General features: G+C 37.5%; 1 protein-coding gene across 1 annotated transcript in view; it reads right to left on the reverse strand.

Moving 5' to 3' along the window:
- Window positions 1-20330, reverse strand: part of hnf1ba (HNF1 homeobox Ba) — a 31406-nt gene that overhangs the window by 7168 nt on the left and 3908 nt on the right. Inside the window, exons 3-9 of the mRNA XM_028465337.1 lie at window positions 20005-20272; window positions 19695-19918; window positions 8935-9083; window positions 5004-5130; window positions 3270-3452; window positions 1955-2073; window positions 486-530 (exon numbers count right to left, since the gene is read on the reverse strand). Coding sequence (XP_028321138.1) covers window positions 486-530; window positions 1955-2073; window positions 3270-3452; window positions 5004-5130; window positions 8935-9083; window positions 19695-19918; window positions 20005-20272 — 1115 coding nt within the window. The remainder of the gene's footprint in view (window positions 1-485; window positions 531-1954; window positions 2074-3269; window positions 3453-5003; window positions 5131-8934; window positions 9084-19694; window positions 19919-20004; window positions 20273-20330) is intronic.

Genomic DNA, 20330 nt, shown 5'->3' on the forward strand with positions numbered 1-20330 from the left:
GGGAAATTGAGCGTGTGAAAGCAGCGTGGACAACATTTCAGGCTAGAGCGATCACCAAGAGAGGGGAGAAGTCAGAAAAAGGAAGAGGTGTAATTGCTTTAGAAAAATAGAAAAAAGTGCTCCACCCCACACCCCACAGTTCCTCCCATCTCTATACTTTAGTGTGTAATGGAGCTGGAGGAGCAGAACTCCAGTGCTTTGATTACTAGGCCCTCGTTTCCTAATGGGCACAGAGGCAACTCTCACCAGGCAGAGGAAGAAAGTGAGTGGAAGGAGCGTTAATCAGAGGGCGTTCAGGCTGAGGGGACGTCTGATTGATTAGACAGCTGTTCAAGAGGAAATGGGAAAAGTGAGGAGTGTCTCATCCCCAAAGCAGAAGATCAGCGTGCCTGACACCAAAGATCAGGACCAAGTGTGGAGTTTTTTTTTCTTCAAGACTTTCAATCATTTAAGCTGCACAACTGAACTGATAAAATTATATTTACCCAGGAGAGACCCCCAAGCTGCACCATCTTGTTTACAGGAGCGTCCTAATGTGACAGGGATTAAACAAGTCAGCACACAGTCATGATAGACACGCACACGCACACGCACACGCACACACACACGCACTCCCTATACTAATACAGGGGTGTCAAACTCACATTATTTCAGGGGCCAAATTTGGACCATTTTGATCTCAAGTGGGCCACAGATTTTAGGAAGGAAGAAAAAAGCCATTTAAAAAATAACTGTGCACTAGTTTACACTTCCACGTATAAACAGAGGTGAAATGAACAGATTACAAGTACTCGCGTTACTGTAATTGAGTTGCTATTATGGGTACTTGTACTTTTTTTAGTATATTTCTAAATCAGTAATTTTAATTGAAATTGAATATGTTTTAAAAGAAGTAAGGTGTTACTTTTCTACACCCAACTCTTACAAATGCATCACATCATAACCGACCAACCAGATGAAATGTAATACACAAAGCCAAAACAGCATTAAATGCTGGTAATTTTCTCAATTTTAGAGTTTTAGCATTTTTTAATTTTACATTTATTTTTTAATTTTGAATTGAATTAATTGGTGTGTTTTTTTAAATTACTTATTTTATACAGATGCCTTTGCAAAAAATAAATTAATTTGCAATTGTTCAAGATTTGGTTTCTTCCTTTTTAAGTTTATACATAAGATGTTTACAGCATGCAAGGGAACAGTGTATATATATATGTATATTTATTACCAAAAATATACATAGGGGGTGAAAGTAACTAGTAACTTTTACTTTGAGTACTACTTAATTGGGCTACTTTTTACTTGTGCTCAAATATTTTATGTATGACTTACTTGTTCTTGTACTTGAATACAATTTCAATCAATACTTCTACTTGAGTAGGATATATTGGAGCTATTTACACCTCTGCGTATAAATGATATATAAAGCAATAAATTACTGATATCAGTTGCTGCAGGATCTTCACTTGAATTTTCTTGATTTTGTGACCAAATTTGATTTGATTTATGGGGATATCTGTGGAAAAAAAGCAGTATTTTGGAAAAGTTTTGAATTCTTTCAACAGTTTGCAAATAAAAATGACTGCCACCATGTGAAATATGCCAATATTGGGGAGTGTCATTGAATTTGTGTATTTGGAGAGACTGCGATATCTACATTTGAATTAGTTGGTAATTTGATATTTTCTTTGTCATTTTTATTTTTCATACAAGCCAGATTTGTCCCCCAGGCCTTGAGTTTGACACATGTGCCCTAATGTATTCTACTTCCTGCTTTGATAATGACTCCGTTAGGATGATGATTGGTGTGTAATCAACTAAAAATGAGTCAGATGTCTAAACATTTTACAGCTACAAACTAAAGGGCACACATTCAAATCAATATCTGAACTGAGTGACTCTACAATGAACAGATGGACAGACAGACGTGCACTGTGCTGTGATGAGGACTCACTGTCTTGCTGGACGACATGGAGCCGAGCGTGCTGAGGCTGTTGGCGTCTGTGACCACCATGGCCGGAGGGAAGCGTGACGAGTGGGAGTACTGGGGAGGCTCCTGCTTGTGAGGATACACTGGTAAAATACAAGAAATGATCATTATTAGTAACCTTTTAAACTTAATATGTTACAAATCGACATTCAAGACAACGCGTTAAAATCGTTATATTGGTACAAATGACATGTTTGTCCTTTAGCAAAGAGCTGTAGCTTTAAGCCCTGAAAATAAAAGTCTAACAGATAAATGCAAAGTTTGGTAAAAAGATTTTTTAAAAGACCAAAACACTTTTAAAACCACTAAAGCAATTATTTTAATTTTGGTTAGGTTGGGGTGCCAGTGTAATCTAGTATAGGCTCCAGCATTTATTTAGTTTAAACAAGTTAATTTACTTTTAAATAAAAAATAGCCCCTTTAATGTAATCACTTACTTTGTAATTTGATTGAAGTAAACAGGATGTTAGTTTTTTTTTCCTGCTAGTGCCAACAGTATTTTGGTTATTTACTCGTTTTTACCTTTGCCAATGAGGTCAGCTTGTCATATTATTATATATATTTATATAATATATACTGCATATACATCTGTGTACAAAATGTATATTATAATGTGTTATACCAGTTAACCAGTAGTAATGTTTTAGGAATCGTTTGACTTTGCTTATTATCATTAAGCTTGTGCATTACCAACACTTTCATTTATTTTAATAAATGCATGAATTCTACCTGCTTTGTTATTAATATTATAACTTAAAATGCCTCTATTGAACGTTAAGAACTCGCTTGAGGGAAAAGGTATTCATTATCCATTCATTTATTTTGTTTGTTAGCAGGATTACGTCATAAGTTCAGATTTTTACAACACTTTAACCAAAGACACACCTTAAACCGTGGAAATTTCCATAATAATTTTGGAAGGTTCCCAGATCAATACACTTCCTCTGGATCAGTTTTGAAAAATCAAAATATTCCTATCTCTCATCAAAGAAATGTCTCACAAGCCTTTAAATTTTGAATGATCATGGCACCGTAGCCGATATCTGGCAAAGAGGATAGTTGGTGCTTGGTGGAGGTTTGATCTCTGGTTTTTTTTTAATGCTTTTTTATTTAAAGATGTGTTTTTTTTCCATCTTCTTTGTGACATGATTCACAGAGTTGTATTACTACAGTTTATTGCTGTTAAATCAGACAGTTTTGCAGTTAACATTTCCCTTAAATGTGTTGACAAAGTTGACATTGAGGAACGTGCAGAGTCGATGGTGTTTGTGTTACTGACTGTGTGAGTGCGTGACGGTGGCCATCAACGGTTGCTGGCTCATGTGACTGGGAGACTGCTGCATCAGGCTCTGCTGGTGAGGGCTGTGGAGCTGCTGGGAGAACTGCACTGGCTGCAGCGCCGCCAGGCTGCCCGCCACGCTGTTGATCACCGGCACCGTCTGAGACTGCGACGTGTTCAAACCTATAGGAACAAAGAGCTCCGTCACATCTCAACAACGCAGCATTAAGGGAACATGTTTGGACACAGTGAGAGGCAGGGTTGGGGTCTATTATAATTGTAATTGCGTAATTAATAATTAATTACAACCATGACGTAATTATAATTGTCATCGTAATTGAATTGTAATTGAGTTCAAATAATTGACTTGGAAATTGGTGATAACATTGACAGACACACTTCAAATAAACACTGTTTTACATTTTACTATTACAGTAATAAGTGATGCATCCACAAGGATAACTAATTACATTATTAAACATTTATTAATGTTTGAATTACTAAGCATTAATTAACTGCTTATTAATGCATTAACCGATATGTTAGTTGACGTTATTTAATACATTATAATGATTATTATAATATTATTAAACTGTTAATTAATGTTACATAATGATAGCTAGTTACATTATATAACATTTATTAATGCTTAGTAATGTTTGAAATACTAAGCCATAACTAACTACTTATTAAGGCATTAACTGGTGTTAAAACATTATAATGATTATTATAAAATTTTTAAACTGTTAATTAATGTGTAATAATGGCTTAACTAACATGAATTAAGGGACCCTTATTGTAAAGTGTGACTGGAAATTCTATAAAAACTATCATTTACAATGTAATTCAACGCAAAACTGGGGAACCATGTTATAGTTCTATGCCTTACACATACAGTATATAGTTAATGATTGAAATACGTTTCATATCAAGTTTACCTGTCAGTTATACCGAGGATCATTTTATCATTTTTTAAATAATTTTAAATCGAGGGGTATATTCACACACAAAAATATCAATACCAATATTTTCAAGGATAAGGAATCCTAACAACGTAACCAAGAGATGAGAGACAAATTACATAACAGACAATATTTTGTAGTGTATTTTACAGCTGATTTAAGACATAGGTCAAAACTGACCCGTTATCATAAGAGATGCTAACAGAAAGCTAACACAAGAGGAAGGTTAAGTTTTATGGGCTGATTTAGTTTGGGCTCATTAATTAAGTGTGATTAATTGTAACTGAACTTTAGTAATTGACAATGTAATTGTAATTGACTTTTAGAGGAAAAATTGAGATTCAAGATATATATAGTTTTTTTTTTAATTTTGCGATATAGAAAATGACAATATCGCCTATATCAATATTTTTTATTTTATTTTATAGCTTATTTTGTTTTAAAATACTCATTTTAGGGGTCAATGCTTTCTCTACTTCTCAGAACAGCATGAAAATCTTGGTTATATAAGCCACAATACAGTACTCACTCACATGTGCTGTCCCTTATAGGACAAAAAGGCCAAAGGTGGCACATATTGTGCAGTTGTTTGTTAATAAATGTGCCTGTGTGGCATTTTTCACCTGCAGATTTAATCGAGAATTGTCTTTCCAGTAAAACTTTATCAAAATACAAATATCAAAATTTACTGTATATCATATATTGCCATTTAGAGAAGAAATATTGAGATATGAATTTTGGTCCCAACCCTGGTGAAAGACGACCGACTCACTCTGTGCGATGGCCATGACTCCAGAAAGAGGCATGATGAGGTTTTGCGTCTGCTGGTGACTGTGGTGGGAACTGTGAAGGCTTGTGAGGGTGCTGACTGGAGGTAGTCCACCACCTGAACCTGAGATCTAAAAGGAAAAAAACAAACAAAGATAAATAAAACACCATAGCTCAATCTGATGGTTTGTTTCCAGCTGACTGCAGCACTTAAAGCCTGTGAGAGCTTCAGTGTCTGTTGAGTAAATTCCCATAAATTCACGTTCAAAGAAAAACAGATGTCGGCTGCTAAACAAACAGCCTACGACGTGAATGTTGATTCAGTTCAAATTCTTTTGTAGAACAGTTCTTCTTGTGTAACTCCACTCATACGCAGCACACAAGCAAACACAGATAAGAAGAAAAAAAATGTGGAGGGAAGAATCGAGTCAGGAGGAGTGGATTCGATGGGGTTTGGAGCTGCATTTATAGTCAACAGAGAATCCTGTGTACATGTGACACTGAAATACACAAAGGATGTGGCCTGATGCATGTTGAACATGTGAACTGATGATGGGGAAACTCAGGTAGAGTATGTACTGTATGTTCACAAACTTCAAGAGGAAGTTAACCTACATGACAATGACCACACTGCCTATGCTTCCTGGATCTAGCAATATGTCTATTTTTATGCCCTACTTTACAGTGTTTTTATTTGTAATGTAACCTTTATCTTTATGTTTTTGAATTATATACAAAAAAAAGTTTACAATCACTGTTAATTATCACATCGAATTGTAACTTAATCTTTTTTGTTATTTAAAGTTTATTATTTTTATTTTGTGATAGGGAACAAAACATGGAACAAACAGGGGACTAGGTTGTACAAAAAAAGGCAAAAGAAAGGATAAAAAAATAAAATAAATAAATACAAAAATCATGTCGCTGCAGATAGATTTTATGATATTTATATAGAATTTTAATCTTGACCAAAGTTTTATTTATATTTTTTAGTTGGCCAGATCTGTTGTGTTTTGTATCATCTAATAGGAAATGTTTATGCCTTAGTTTCCATTAAGGTAATATTTTTGATTTCCTCCTGTAATATATCTGGCTCTTTCGCACAAACTGGCTCCTACCTCAAAAATATTAGTCACTGATTATAAGGAATTGGGTCTGTTTAATTTTAGTCATCAGGAGTATTTATGTTCTTATATTTACCTTTAGAATATAATGGGACACAGTGGTGAAATGTTGTAATAATCAGAATGTGGTATTAGATTAACCATTATTTATGAGGGTTGAGTGTGCTACAACAACTGGATTTATCCATGCTTAAATTTAAATTTAGTGATATCAACGGCATTACTCACTTACATTGTTAATGATATTGGGAAGTGGGGGGTGGGGAGTGAAACAAAACCAGTCAAATTCAACACCACAAAAAGGTTAAAAATGTGATGTCGTAAAAACCAAATAAAGCGATGAAAATGGAGAATGTAGCTTAAGCTTTCTTCTTTTTCTAAAAAAAACAATACAACTCTGCATCGGGGCCGTTGGTAAGCAGGCATATATGAGGGGGTCGTCAGAAATGTGAAGGGGGCCTGTCGCTATAGTAACAGTGCTTTCTTCATTGAACTGGTTTGTTATGCAGCATTTGATTGCACTCGGAACCTGGAAAAATCCGACAGGACTAATCAGAAAAGGGCAATAAACGGCCTTGACTCGGGAACTCGGGCAGGATCCAAGCACCCTGAGTCGGTCTGAATTCCATTTTAGCAAAATGGCGGCGCCCACCGTTGGACGTAAACAGTCACTTTCTCCTCAACTTTTACTTTTATGTGCCGTTTAGTTTGGCATGTGTGTTAATAAAAGTGCAGAATAACACTGTAGTGGTATTTCCATCCCTACTCTGTTAATTTGAACGCCGCTCTGCGTAAGTAATGATACCCGTATAGTTCAGTCTACAGTCTATGGTTCAATGAAGCATGCAGGATTACCCCCACTGGGGCGTTCAAGTCTTACTTAAAGTGTATGACGTTTCTCTCTCTCTCTCTTACCCAAGGAGCTAATATATATTTACCCAGAAAGCATTTTTGCTCCTCGAAAAAATAAAAACAAACATCAGCTTGCTGTGGCCAGTCATTTTTTCTGAGCTTACTGAATGAAACGCATTAACTCGGAGGTCAGAATTGACGCCTCGGATCTTTCCGAGTACAATCGAAATCAGCATTAGCTATGTGTCCTTCCCCAACCTAGAGAAGTGGATTGCACTAAGTCAGGAATCTACCTTCAGACCTGTCCAACATGGGTGTCCTACCTGAAGACTAAGCTCCAGCTAGTATAGCTCTTAAGGTCACTGAGGCACGCAAACCCCCTGGCCACAATAAGGTGGCAATCTCTCAATTGAGGGGATTGAAAAATAAAAATAAAATAAATAAAATAAAATATCCTTCATTCAGATTTTATCAACCAACAACATAACATTTATCTTAACTGGATGGCCTAATTCTCAAATAAATTTTAACCTAAAGTAAGACTTAATCAATAATCAATATTTGTAAAACTGAAATGTAGTCTTGTGAATAATGAAACACCACAGATCATTTTATGTTTTTTCCCTTTTCTCATTTTTTTTGACTTGTTTTTGTTTTTTGGGTTTTCTTTTTGTTAGCAACCAAACAGTTAAAAAAAATCTCTTTTCTCTCCACTCCAGAGGAGCACTACACTTTTTAAAAGCTATGAAAAACAGATGGATGCATTACACAGCACTAACTTTCTCTTGATTTTGTAAAAACCGCTGTGATTAAATGAAACAAAGCAGTGCAAAGCAGTTGTGACTGAGAAAACGCAGCTGCTTCTTCAAAGTCTTAACGCTCCGTAGCCGCGCTAAAGCCTGATACCACACTGTCCGGTTACGTCTTGGCTCATTTGCATACTAACAGTGATTGGATGTTTACTGAGGGCTGAGGGGAGGTGTGTGTCTGTGTTTGCTGTCAATGAGAGGAAGCAGATACAATATCGTCTTTGTGTCCCCTTTTCGGTGGATTTTTCCGCTACTTGTAAAATTTTGATTTGGGGGGGCAAGACATTTATTTATTCTAGAGGCGATGTTTCAACTATAGAACAAACTAGTCAATGATTTTTTTGTATCTTGAAATGTAATCAATCAATCAAACTTTATTTAAATAGCGCCTTTCTTACAAATACAATAGTAGATCAAAATGCTACATAAAAATTTGCTTACGTGATTGACAAAAGTTCAAAATTATCAAAAGGTTTACAGACTAATGCACACAGAGGTAATTTAATAAAATAATCCAAAAGATGACAAAAAAAGTCAGACTGAATAAATAGTTTTTTAGCTTGCATTTAAAAAATAAAAAATAGTAAAAGTAATTTAGGAATGTGCATTAAAAGTTTGTGGTTAATTTTCGTAACTGGAGTGTGACAGGTTTGGCATGAAGATATAATATATTAAACCAACAATGAACAGTTTATTTGGGTAGATTTTGTCCTGTATGAATAACTAAAGAACACCGTATCCTCAAAGTCCCAGTGTTACACTTTTATGCTCAGGCTTCCTGGTCATTGGTCAAATATTGGACTAGGGCAGAGCACAAAGCAGGGGCAGAATATTGCACAGATTGATATGAACGTCATTTTGAGACAACAAGCCGTGCACCCTTGGCTCCTCTTTTTTTTCGGGTGTTTAATCAATGGGAGCAGAATGTGTCTTTGTCAGGTTTATTGGCTGAGCAGCATCAGTGGTGGTGCTCTGATGGAGGCAGCATGCGAGTGCAGCTCCACCTTCCAAACAGAGCAGCACAATGTGTCGATTGTTGCCAATAGATCGGTGGCGGACGAGGTCCGGGACTGGCTTTGTACACTCCTGCTAAAGTTAAACGCAGGGCCCCGCTCTTATCTAATCTGAGGGCCCAGGTGTGCTCACTCACCATCTTGGCGTCAGGTGACAGCAGACTGTGGCTGTGGTCCAGTCCTCCTGGAGACACCTGCTGGAGCACTGACTGGCTGCTGGCCATGGCGTTGTTGCTGTGGTGGATGATGGCAGGAGAAGACGAGACCTCGGCCTGGCTGTAACGCACTGAGAGAGAGAGAGAGAGAGAGAGAGAGAGAGAGAGCGAAACCAGAGGAAGGGTGAGTGAAGGTTTGATTCCCATGAGCCTCAGTGCACTACAATAAAGTAAATATGTCAGGCTGGTAGTAGCACACCGGCCTCACTGCTGCACCAACCAACAGAATCTCCTGCTCTTTGCCTCAGACATGGTAGGAAGACAATGCAAACAAAAACACTGACCCGACACTGCTGCTGCTATCTGCTGCAGCTCAGCCAAGGACGTTCACTGTGTACATGCACTGACAACATAGGCTATGGTGACTATGTCTCTGATGACATCACTGGGAAACTTCTACAGAGAAGCACCAAACACTGACCACTTCAATATTGTTAAGTTAATTCTGATCTAGGGCACATGTGTCAAACTCAAGGCCCCCGGGACCAAATCCGGCCCATTAGAGTATCTAATTCGGCCCGCAGGAGAGAGTAAAAATGACAGAAAAACATGTATCATTATGTATATGAAAAAAATGACATTAAATTTCGGGAGGATGGCATTCATTTTTGAAATCTCAAATTGATGAAACTTTCAAAATGTTGCAAATTTTCTCAAATTACAATTGTTCATAATATCAAGTAAATATAAGTGAATTTAAGTATAAGGTCCCTTAATCATTGGATATTGTTGGTCTCATATACTTTATATGTAATTTATACCTGGAAGTGCAAACTATGGCACAATCATGTTGAAATTGCTCTTTTTTTTGCCTAAAATCTGGCCCCTGAACTAAAATGAGTTTGACACCCTTATTCTAGCAGTTTGTAAGAAAACATTTTTGATAGAGTATCTCAAAGGCTTTCTACCAAGAAGGAAGTCTGAGATTCATTGTGAAGTAAGGCTGTAACAATGGAATATTTTAGTAACTGACTAATCTATTAATTATTCCATCAATTAATTAGAGAAAATATACTTTTACTTGATTAAAGCTCAAATTTTATTTATTTTTTTTAAAAATATGCATATTTGTAGCGAAAAGATTCCATTAGATGTGGTGTCAACCGAACTACGCCATTTTTATTTTTTATTTTTATTAAACTTTTTAAAGACTTTGTAGCGTAAATCCCACACTAAAATGTTCTTGAAAGACAATTTGCCTTGGACAAATTGTTTTCATGATGCAAATACAAATTGAAACAAAAAAAGTGGCACAAAGGCAAACAATTGAGTTTAACTTCAAAAAAAGATTTCATCTCACCTTAACTTGTGCCACGTATAGTCAAAGAGCAGAATGATGGAAAGATAAATAAAATAATTTAAGGCAATTTCAAGTCAACAAAAGTTAAAATTATCTTTAGTTCATTTGTATTTGTTTTATACTGTCGGTTTCTGCGATACTTTTGGAAAATGTGAAACTTCAATATCACATTACCAAGTCAGCTGACTTCCCTAAACGTCATAAACTTCAAACAGAAACCTCATTTGAACAATAATGGCAGCCGAGTTCATAGTTTGACCATTTCCAAACAAATAATGAAAAAAAAAGCTGTGGCCATAATCTCTGGTCTCGACTCTGGTTTTTTCCTCTCACTGGAGGCCCAAAGCCAAGCCTCCCACAACCGACAATCAAATGCCTGTTTGCTGATGCAGGTCCCCTCTGATACCAACAGAGTAAACATTACACAATTACAAGCAATGTCAAACACATTCTTATCCTGTGGTCTCTGCCTCACACAGAGTCGGTGAGCCTTCCTCCCTCTGTGACAGGAGACTGTGTTTGCACTCAGACCTCCCATCTTCGTCCCTGACCCGGGAGGAGAGGCGGCCGGAACTGCAGCACAACGTTGGTCTGACAACGGGCTGGGCTACCTGTTCACTCATATGTTGGGACTGATGAAAAAGGTGCAGGGGTATCAATATGTATGGAAAAGAGTAGATACATATTAGGGTTGGATGCTTCTTGAAAGTCACAGATTCATATGAGTGGTCCGACTTAGAATTCTCATAGAATTTTAGAGACATTTTATGAGCTTACATTTAAATCATTTCTCATAATTCCAGGAAGTTCTTTTTGTATTATATGTTAAGGTTTCATTTATTCAGACAACTGTTTTTCACAAAATGTACTTTTATCTCCTGAAATGTTTCGACTGTCAACTGCCAGTCTTCTTCAGAGGCGTCTGCTGATTGCTTTGATGTTTCCTTGACTTCCGTCTAATAATTTGAGAACTTTTTTTGTCTCCTTTTTGTATAATATGGTATGGTTTCATTTATTCAAACAACTTTTTTTCACAAAATTGACTTTGATCTCCTGACATGTTTCGACAGTCAACTACCAATCTTCTTCAGAGGCGCCTGCTGATTGCTTTGATGCTTCCTTGACTTCCGCTTAATAATTTGAGAAAGTTCTTTTTGCCTTCTGTTTGAATAATAACTTAAGGTTTCATTTCTTCAGACAACGGTTTTTCAGGAAATTTACTTTAACCTCCTCAAGTTTCGACTGTCAACTGCTATAATCTCTTCCTTGACTTCCTCTTAATAATTTCCGCAAGTTACTTGGGCAAATTGTACTGGATCACTTCTTTTTTTTATCTTCTTTTATTTTGAAAACTAGACATTCAGCCACTCTTAATTCCAGTAACCAATGGCAATACCACTGCAAATTCACAATGCAAAGATAAGAGACAAATCTTAGGGTAGCCAACTTGCTGCCTCATTATAAACTTTCCAAAATGTAACCCTAAAAATCTCTCAAACTCAAACATAACTTGATTATTACAGAACTTCGGCTTAAATATCCGGCTCGGTAAATTTTCTGTCATCCTTTGAAGTACCTGTCCTCCATTTTGTAGCTCCGACAGGCATCATATTGTCTTCCACACAACACTATCAAACCCACAACAGCCCGCCGTGCCTTGTAAACACCACCGCGGAACAATAAAGCACTCCATTGGACTCATGACCCCCATTGCCACACAAAGAAGGAGGGCTCATAAAATGTCAGTTATCTAAAAGCTGGGCAACCTCTTTGAGTGTTGCAGGAAGAAAAGGATGCTATTCAGGGCAGGTTTTTGTGTCTTTGGTTTCGACAGTAACTGCAGGGAATTAACATTGAGGAGAGTCAGGAGGACTTTAAAAATGAATATATAAACCACAGTTTGGATGTTTTTATAACTGCTTCCATAGGGTGGTTCACAAAATTAATTTTCACCAAATTTTGCCAGATCGCTTTTCGCCTTGTTCACATTGACATTGTGAGCATCTGCACCAAAAATGGAGTCAATCGCTGCTCATTTAGGGGTGGCACACTTTTTCCACAATGATGACGTTTTTTTAGCGTTTGAACTGTTGTAATGTTCTTATTCATTTACTATAAATACAGGGAGAAACTATTAATGACCATACTTTCCTTTATATCATTAAAGTTTCTGATATCTGTGAAAGTTGCACATTCTTTGGTTGAGCAATAAAAATTGTGAAAAAGTGTGCCACCCTTTACAAATCTTATATTGGCCCAATTTTTGTTACAGATTTGGTACAAAATATCAATAGGGACAAGGCAAAATTTGGAAAACTTTTTTCGACACCATTATATTGTGAACCACCCAAGCTTCCATCCAGGAGACTTAGAGATTTTGGGGATTTGTAAAATAAAACCTTGAAGCCATCAGTGTTAAAGCAGCAGGAGGAGGGTGAGAACTTCAGAGGGTTTGGTGGCAATAAGGAGCTTCAGCAGGTTTTAAAAGCCTCTGGCTCCCTGTGTGAGCCATGTAAAATCAAAGCCTGCCTCCCCAACCCCAGGCAGTGCTCATTGTCGAGCCACTGCATATGACAGACCTCCTGGGTCTCTGCAGGACGTATCCAGTGTCCTCTTTGTTGCTCTCTAAGGACACAGAGCAGAGGAAAGTGCAGAGCTGTGCCTTCCTGTGTCAGAATGAGGTGAATGAAGGCATCACAGCCCATGGGTAGCATAAGAACTCACTGTATCTGATCAGGAGGCCCTGACTGTGCCGCTTCACTAATGTGAAAAACCACACGGGTCAGCCTACACGGCGCTGCCTCAGTGAGCAGCACATTTCAACTGCCAAATAAGTTTGTCCCACCAAAATAAATGCAAAGTAAAGGTTATTTTCAATCAAGAGAGGTGAAAGGAGACTTTCATTCTCAGACTTTGTGAGACTGTACATCAGTCTTCATACAATTAAGTTAAATTACTCCAGATAATAGAGAAAAACCTCCCTCCACTCAATAATTATGCACTTGTTAATTAGGAATGTGATGATATCTCGATACGGCGATGTATCACGATATTTTTCCGCACGATTGATTATCGATATGCTCCCGCTAAGTATCAATTTTTTTATTTTTTTCAAAACCTTTTCTGCTTTTTCACTAAAATGTGCAGGTACATCTTCACAGAAATTTTGTCACTGTTTGTTGAAGGAACCAATATATTGTTTACTGGAATATTGCACTATAATGATGTCACTGGTAAAAAAAGACCCTATTTTTGTTTACAGAAAGCACTTTTGGAGATACTTATTCATTTACATTGGTATGTTGACACTTATTTACAGAAATGTTGCACTAAAATAGTGTCACTGTTCATAGGACACTTTCAATTTATTGTCTTTCAGAGATATAAAATAAAAATTGTATTTTTTTACTTAATCTTTTTTTTTTCTTGTTATGTCATAGATTATCGTAGATTGATTTCTGACCAATATATCGATATTCGCAGTATCGTCATATCGTGAGACAATCGTTATCGTGAGCTTTGTATCGCGTATCGTATCGTATCCTGAGGTTCCCACCCCTATTGTTAATTGCTTTACTGCACGTTCGTTCAAAGTTTTGGCTACACCCTAAAATAAACATCCTTCACATCTTCACATATTTTTCTCAACAAAAAAATTTCATCAGATTTCGTCAACTACATCCTTTTAAGTTACAATAAATAGACCATGACTAATTTAAAAATGTAAACATGTGAACAAAAACGATATAAAAATATGTTTATATTTTCGTCGAAACTAGAAACAAAACCATAATTTCGTCACATGGGACAAAATCCAATCGGAACTCATGTGATCATGTGGTCGTAACATTGATTACATCAAATCTGTCCGTGCATTTACATTTAACATTAATATCATCCCATAGCAGGTTGATCGATGGTAATTTAATCTTTAGAAAAAATGTAACTCTTCTGCTTCATATTTTAGTCGACAATATCTGTAAAAGATCTAGTAATCTTAATGTCATTTTGTTGACTAAAACTAGACTATAACTGAAATAGTCCTTTGACTAAAATACATTGTATTTTAGTCAAAGGACTAGAAATGAATCAAAATTGCTTCACATTTGAAACTTGGAAATTTAACTGCAATGTGCAAACAATTTGAAATTAAATGTAAAATTATTATTTATTTATTAGTGAATTCAAAACCCTGGGGATGCAAACCCAAAACGATCTGCACCACATGATGGCATGTAGAGGATTAGGTCCCAAATCCTGATACATGTCTGTGAGGGCGATGTATTTACTAGCTTTATGATTTATGATAAGTCTTTAGCAGAAGCTAGCAATATTTTTATGAAAGAAAATACCCACAAAGTAAAAAAAACAGCATCAAATTATTTTTACTTATATTCGGGCCTGAAAGTGAATAATTCTGGGGGTAAAACTAGCAATGAATGTCTGTCTTCTGCACTGATAGGACTGCTGCTTACAATTTCATTGTAGCTCTGGTGCAATAACAATAAAATTTGATTTGACTCAAAAAGATTGTGAAATGTGAAATGTGGTTGTTTATATTGAATATTATAATTATATAGATGGTTTTACCTTTTCATTTTTCAGGAGGAAACTATTTTCTCTGTGAGGAACTATAAAGAATCCACATCAGTAAAAAAATGAATAAATAATGAAAAAGCTGCTAACGTATTGGAGCTATGAAATTGTTTCAGATAATCACTGGAAATATTTTATACATAATTAAGAAAATCTTTAGAAATACTGAAATAAATGTATTTTTCTGAAACAAACTTCTATGTTTATTACTTTTAAAAGCACACAGTGAATGAACGAGTAAACACAGCTTGAGGGAAATGCAGGTGCCCGCTAAAAAGAACGCCAGCTTCCTTCAAGTAAGTTCAGTTTCCTGAAGAAAAAAGAGATCCCTATCCAACTACATGCTCCACTGTTTGACTGTGTATTTGCTTGTGACCGACTGATCAACGAACCAAAGCAGAATCAATAAAAACTCCCAGAGTCAGTCAGAGGAGTTTCTCTGAAATGACCCAGCGGTGACCTCGCTCGTATGACTGAAGGTGTGGTTTAGGGAGGGGGGGTGGGGGGGGTGGCTTTCTCTATAGGCGAGGAAGGGGTCATCAGTCCTGTCTGGCCAGAAAAGAGCCAATACCCCAGTGGACAGCTCCTGCTGCTCTAAGTCTGAACACGGCCTCAGCAACTATACTGGTCCCCATAAAGGTGAGTGGGGGTGGCTTTAAAACCAGTCCTCCCTCAGGCCCGGCAGATAAATGAACCTAGGTTACAGTCTTCTAATACACCACGGACAATGGGACCTCCTGCTGGAGCCAAGTATAGAGAGTAGAAGTCAGAGGAGGCCCTTATCAAAGGCCTGGGAGATGTAGTAGTAAAGGATTTTAATTGTCCATTAAGCATGCATAATACAGGCCGTGCCTTAGCAACGCAATGAGATGACCCGCTGGGATATTATTGTCAGGTCAGCCGCCGATGCTCAGAAACAGCTGATGCAGTTGGCAGGACGCCAGCAGGACGCCTTGTAAGCAGCCAGATGAGGAGAACATTTTTCCAGCATCCGTTTCTACAAACCATTCCACCTCCATAACAATGATATAACAGGTCAACGCCTGGTTAGGTATTAGAGCTGGGGGATATGGAACAAAAACTCATATATCAATATTTTTTTCTCTGAATAGCAATATACAATATAAATCTTGCCAGAAAAATCTTGCCAGAAAGACAATTCTGGGTTAAACTTGTGGGTGTAAAATGCCACACAGGCACATTTATTAACAAACAGCTGCACAAAATGTGCCACTTTTGCCTTTTTCTCATCTAAGGCAGTGATTCTCAACCTTTTCAGCCCGCGACCCCCAAAATAAAAGTGCCAGAGATCGTGGACCCCCACTGTACCTGGAGGTGGTTGAACACAGACATAAACATTAAAGAATAGTCACGTGGAGACACGGCCATTTAAGGAGGAATAAAGGGGAGAGTTTTTTGGGGCTCATCCACAAAGTTAGCAAAATGATGGTCCATTGTTCTATGAATCTGTGATAATCACATGTATTTATTTATCTGAATAATATCCACTGTTATCCAGCCATAGTATATAGTCATCTTAAAGATGTAAATCCTTATTTTAATCAGAAACAATTGGGTTAAAAATCACCAAAAATGGTGGAAAAGGTGGTCAAAAGGGATTTTAAAAACCATAGAAATTGGGTAAAAGTTGCATATTAGAGTGGCCAAAAACAGACAGAAAAAGTGTTAAAAAGGCTTCAACGTGTCAATATTTTAACAATTAGTTTAAACTAGCAAATAATGGGCATGACAAATCGTGAATGTGGTTAAATTGGAAAAATAAGCAAGAAATATGATGAAAAGAGATTAAAAGTGACAATAATGGGTCAACATATGTAATATTTGGTGGAAAAAGTGGTAGAAAGAGTTTATAAGCCGAAAATGTCTTGAAAGTGGCAAAAATTTGCAGAAAAGACATTGACATTTTAAGGTGAAGTGGCAGAAATGGGAGTAATGTTGCAAAAATGGATTAAAATGAGGAAAAATATGGCACAAAAAAGTGATGAAAGTAGATTAAAATATTGCAAGTTTGGTGGAGTTGCAGAAAATTAGTAAAAATAGGAAAAAATGGGCTCAAATTGTTCAAAAATGATTCCTAGTTTCTTGAAGGCATCTGGCGACCCCCTCCCACTGACAGCACATGGGAGTGGGTTCTGTAGTGTGGCTTTTTTAAGGGGAAGGTTTTGGTTAGGACGCACTCAGAAATCCATTTAACTGTGCTTGGATGGATTTGCTAAAGCAGCAACTCTTAAAACGAGTATTTTAATACAAAGAAAGCTATAAAAAAAATGTTAAATGTGGTATTCGATGTTGTAATTTTCCATATCGCCAAAACAGAAAACTATACATATCTTGAATCACGATTAATTGCACAGGCCTATCGGGCGCTCAGAGAAACTACAAACAACAAACACATAATCCACAAGTGGGACCAGTTTATCCACGGGTAAAAGAGCAAGCCAAGGCAAACAGTTTGTCTTCCCTTCAAAGCCGCCCCTCGTGTTCGAACATGAGAGGACAACAATGGGCTCAGAGCGAGACTCTCCAATCACACTTTTATAGAGGGTGAGTGATGGCACGGGGATAATGCTCTGTGAAGCCTATCAGCTCCGTTTTTTATGTTGTATACACCAGGTAGACTGAGTCAATACTAATTAGTCCACACGCAAACATCAGGTCAGGGTGAAATGGTCAGAGCAATAACGCAGTTGCGTCTCCTGGTTTTGGCGAGTCTCCGGGCGCTGTCGTTAGCAACCTGAATGAGAGGAGGAAATGTGGCGATGACGGGACGTGGAGGTGAAGTGGACGTGTCTGACGCCCCCCCCCCCCCCCCCCCCCCAACACCCACCACCCCTCCCTCACTGACCCTGGCCTGACCCTGGCCTGTCACAGGATTGCTGGCCTTTGTGTAGGTCCTCTCCATGCTGACTTTGGAGTGGAGATTGCAGGTACAATGTGGATTGTTCTCAGTGTGTTTTCAGAAAGCTGAATAACAATGGCATTTGCTCAGCTCACTAACTCACGCTCATTGATCACTTGAGTTGGCTGTGATCACATCAGCTGTGTCTCTTCTGAGACGTTTCACACCAAAGAAAATGAGGAAATTAACTGTTTTGACTATATGGATGGTCATTGACTGTCAAATACAATATTTTAATGATATTCTAATGAGGAGATCTTATCGATAAGCAACTTACATACTTGTTACTAATAATACTGATTGTTGATGCTATGAAACCCAATCAAGTCAAAACTGACTGAACAGGACTCAGTGGAATCACATTAAATATATAGAATCAGCGCTCATTATTGACTTAAATATATATGACGTAAATTACTGTTGATATCTAAGCACTACTAAATATTAAACCTCAAAAATGAACATATGTTTAATATCTGAAGTTACAAAAGTAACAACAGACAAATAAATATTTAGTATATGCATTTCTGTGTGGGGGGCCTTCAGTGTAGTTATTGGGCTTGTAAGCAGTCATTTTGCAAGAAGTTCTCAACTTATGGTTCAGGACCCAAAAGTGGATTGTGGCCCTATTTTCATTGGTCTGGTAATTTTTGCCAATAAAGGAGAAAAAAAGGTGATTCTGTTTTAAAGGGGATTTATTCTTGCAACAAAATGAGGTCTGTTTGGCAGTAAGTTGGCACTAAATTTAATTGAAATACAACTTTTGAAAATTATTTTAAAAAAAAAAAAGAAGAAGATTTTTTGGGGGGTTTTAGATTTGCAAAAAAAGGTCAAATAAAAACTACTTCCTGCCCCGTGTTCTTAAAGTACACTTTAATTAAGTTCAATAGAAATAGCTACATTACTTTCTGCTCTAATAGACCTACTGCTGTATTTTAATTTCATTTAATTTAATCAATAAACTTTATCAAATGTTGCCCTTACTGTATGTTATATACTGTAGTATCTTGGGTTAAAGCCACGTTATCTATTCATTGAATTATTTTCAGACTGTCAATGTTTTTCCTAGATTACCTCACAAATTTTTAATGTAATATTGTGGTCACATCGAGCACAGGGTGGAGTAGTATACACACCTTAGACAGGAGGCTTGTCTGTTGCAGGGCCAACAAATACAATCCACATTTCACTCCTTTTTAGAGACTCATATCAAACTAACATACAGAAAGTACAGAGAAAAAGCTGCTTAACTGAGATGTATTTAAAGAACTATTTCTACTTTGCTGAAACAAATAAGGCTCAGACGCACACCCATGTCCTCTTTCAGTTACTACTGATATTAATGCATTAGAGTTCTTTTGAATCCACTTCTGTTGATTGACACACAGAAGTTGAAGAAGAGCTATAACACCCATTGGAGCTCCTTCACAGTTAGTAAAGCTAATGAAATGTGTCCTTTTTTTGGTGTTAGCTAAAGCTAGCATGCTAACCCACTAAATGCAGTATAACGTGAGTACCTACATATTGATGCAAATGCTCATTAAGTTGTTACGTTGCATTTGTCTTCTCTGTGTCACTGTTTTTTTGTTATACAAAGTAAATCTAATGCAGGTTTGCAGAACTTGTCTAATATATACAATTTAAACACAGATCGAACCATGCGTCAAGGTGTCAATTGCCAAGAGGTAAATGACGACACTTTAAGTCAGGATTTCATGAAATAACGGGAAAATCCCTCCAAAGTCTGATTTGGATTATATTTACCTTTTTTTCCACGTCTAACTTTTGCTTAGTGTGATGTAGGTTATCAGTACTGTCATTTCTGTGATTACAAAGTGAATCCATGCAGTTAAAAAAGCATCTTACTGGGAGGCGAGGCGCTGCTATGAGGATGATGAGGCGAGCTGTGGGACAGCAGTGGGTTGAGTCCGTGTGTTGGTACTGTGATGGCGTCCATGGCCAGTTTCTGCCTGAACGCCTCCTCTTTGCGCCTGTTTGCAAACCAGTTGTAGACTCGCACTTCTGTGACCAGATTAGAGCCCAGACCCTGCGCTTTAGAGGGGGAAACCCCTCTCTGAAGACACTCCGCTCTGTGGGAAACAAACACACAATGTTTTATGAGGTGGAGAAAAAAATGCTTCTCGAATAAAGCTACTTCAATAAGCCGTTCATCTACCTGTTGCATTCTTCCACCAAAGACTCCCGCTCCTCCTTACTGGGATTCTTTTGCCTTTCATAAGCCTGGTAGAGGATTTGCTGGGATGCGGGTCCCCATTTGAAGCGGTTGCGTCTCATTTTCTTGTACGTGGGTTCACTGGAGACGTCCTCACCTGTCTGACCCATGCCCTGACCAGAGGGGTTGAACTCTGGGAAGAAAAAGGCCGGGTCCTGGTTGTCCTTTTCTGTGATGGGGCCACCAGAGCTGTGAGCTATCTGGTTGAATTCTGAAATATAGATACGTGATGAAAACATCTATTATCAGGAGTGGAATCATGTACAAAT

Source organism: Gouania willdenowi, chromosome 13 (assembly GCF_900634775.1).
Source record: "Gouania willdenowi chromosome 13, fGouWil2.1, whole genome shotgun sequence".
Taxonomy (NCBI): domain Eukaryota; kingdom Metazoa; phylum Chordata; class Actinopteri; order Blenniiformes; family Gobiesocidae; genus Gouania; species Gouania willdenowi.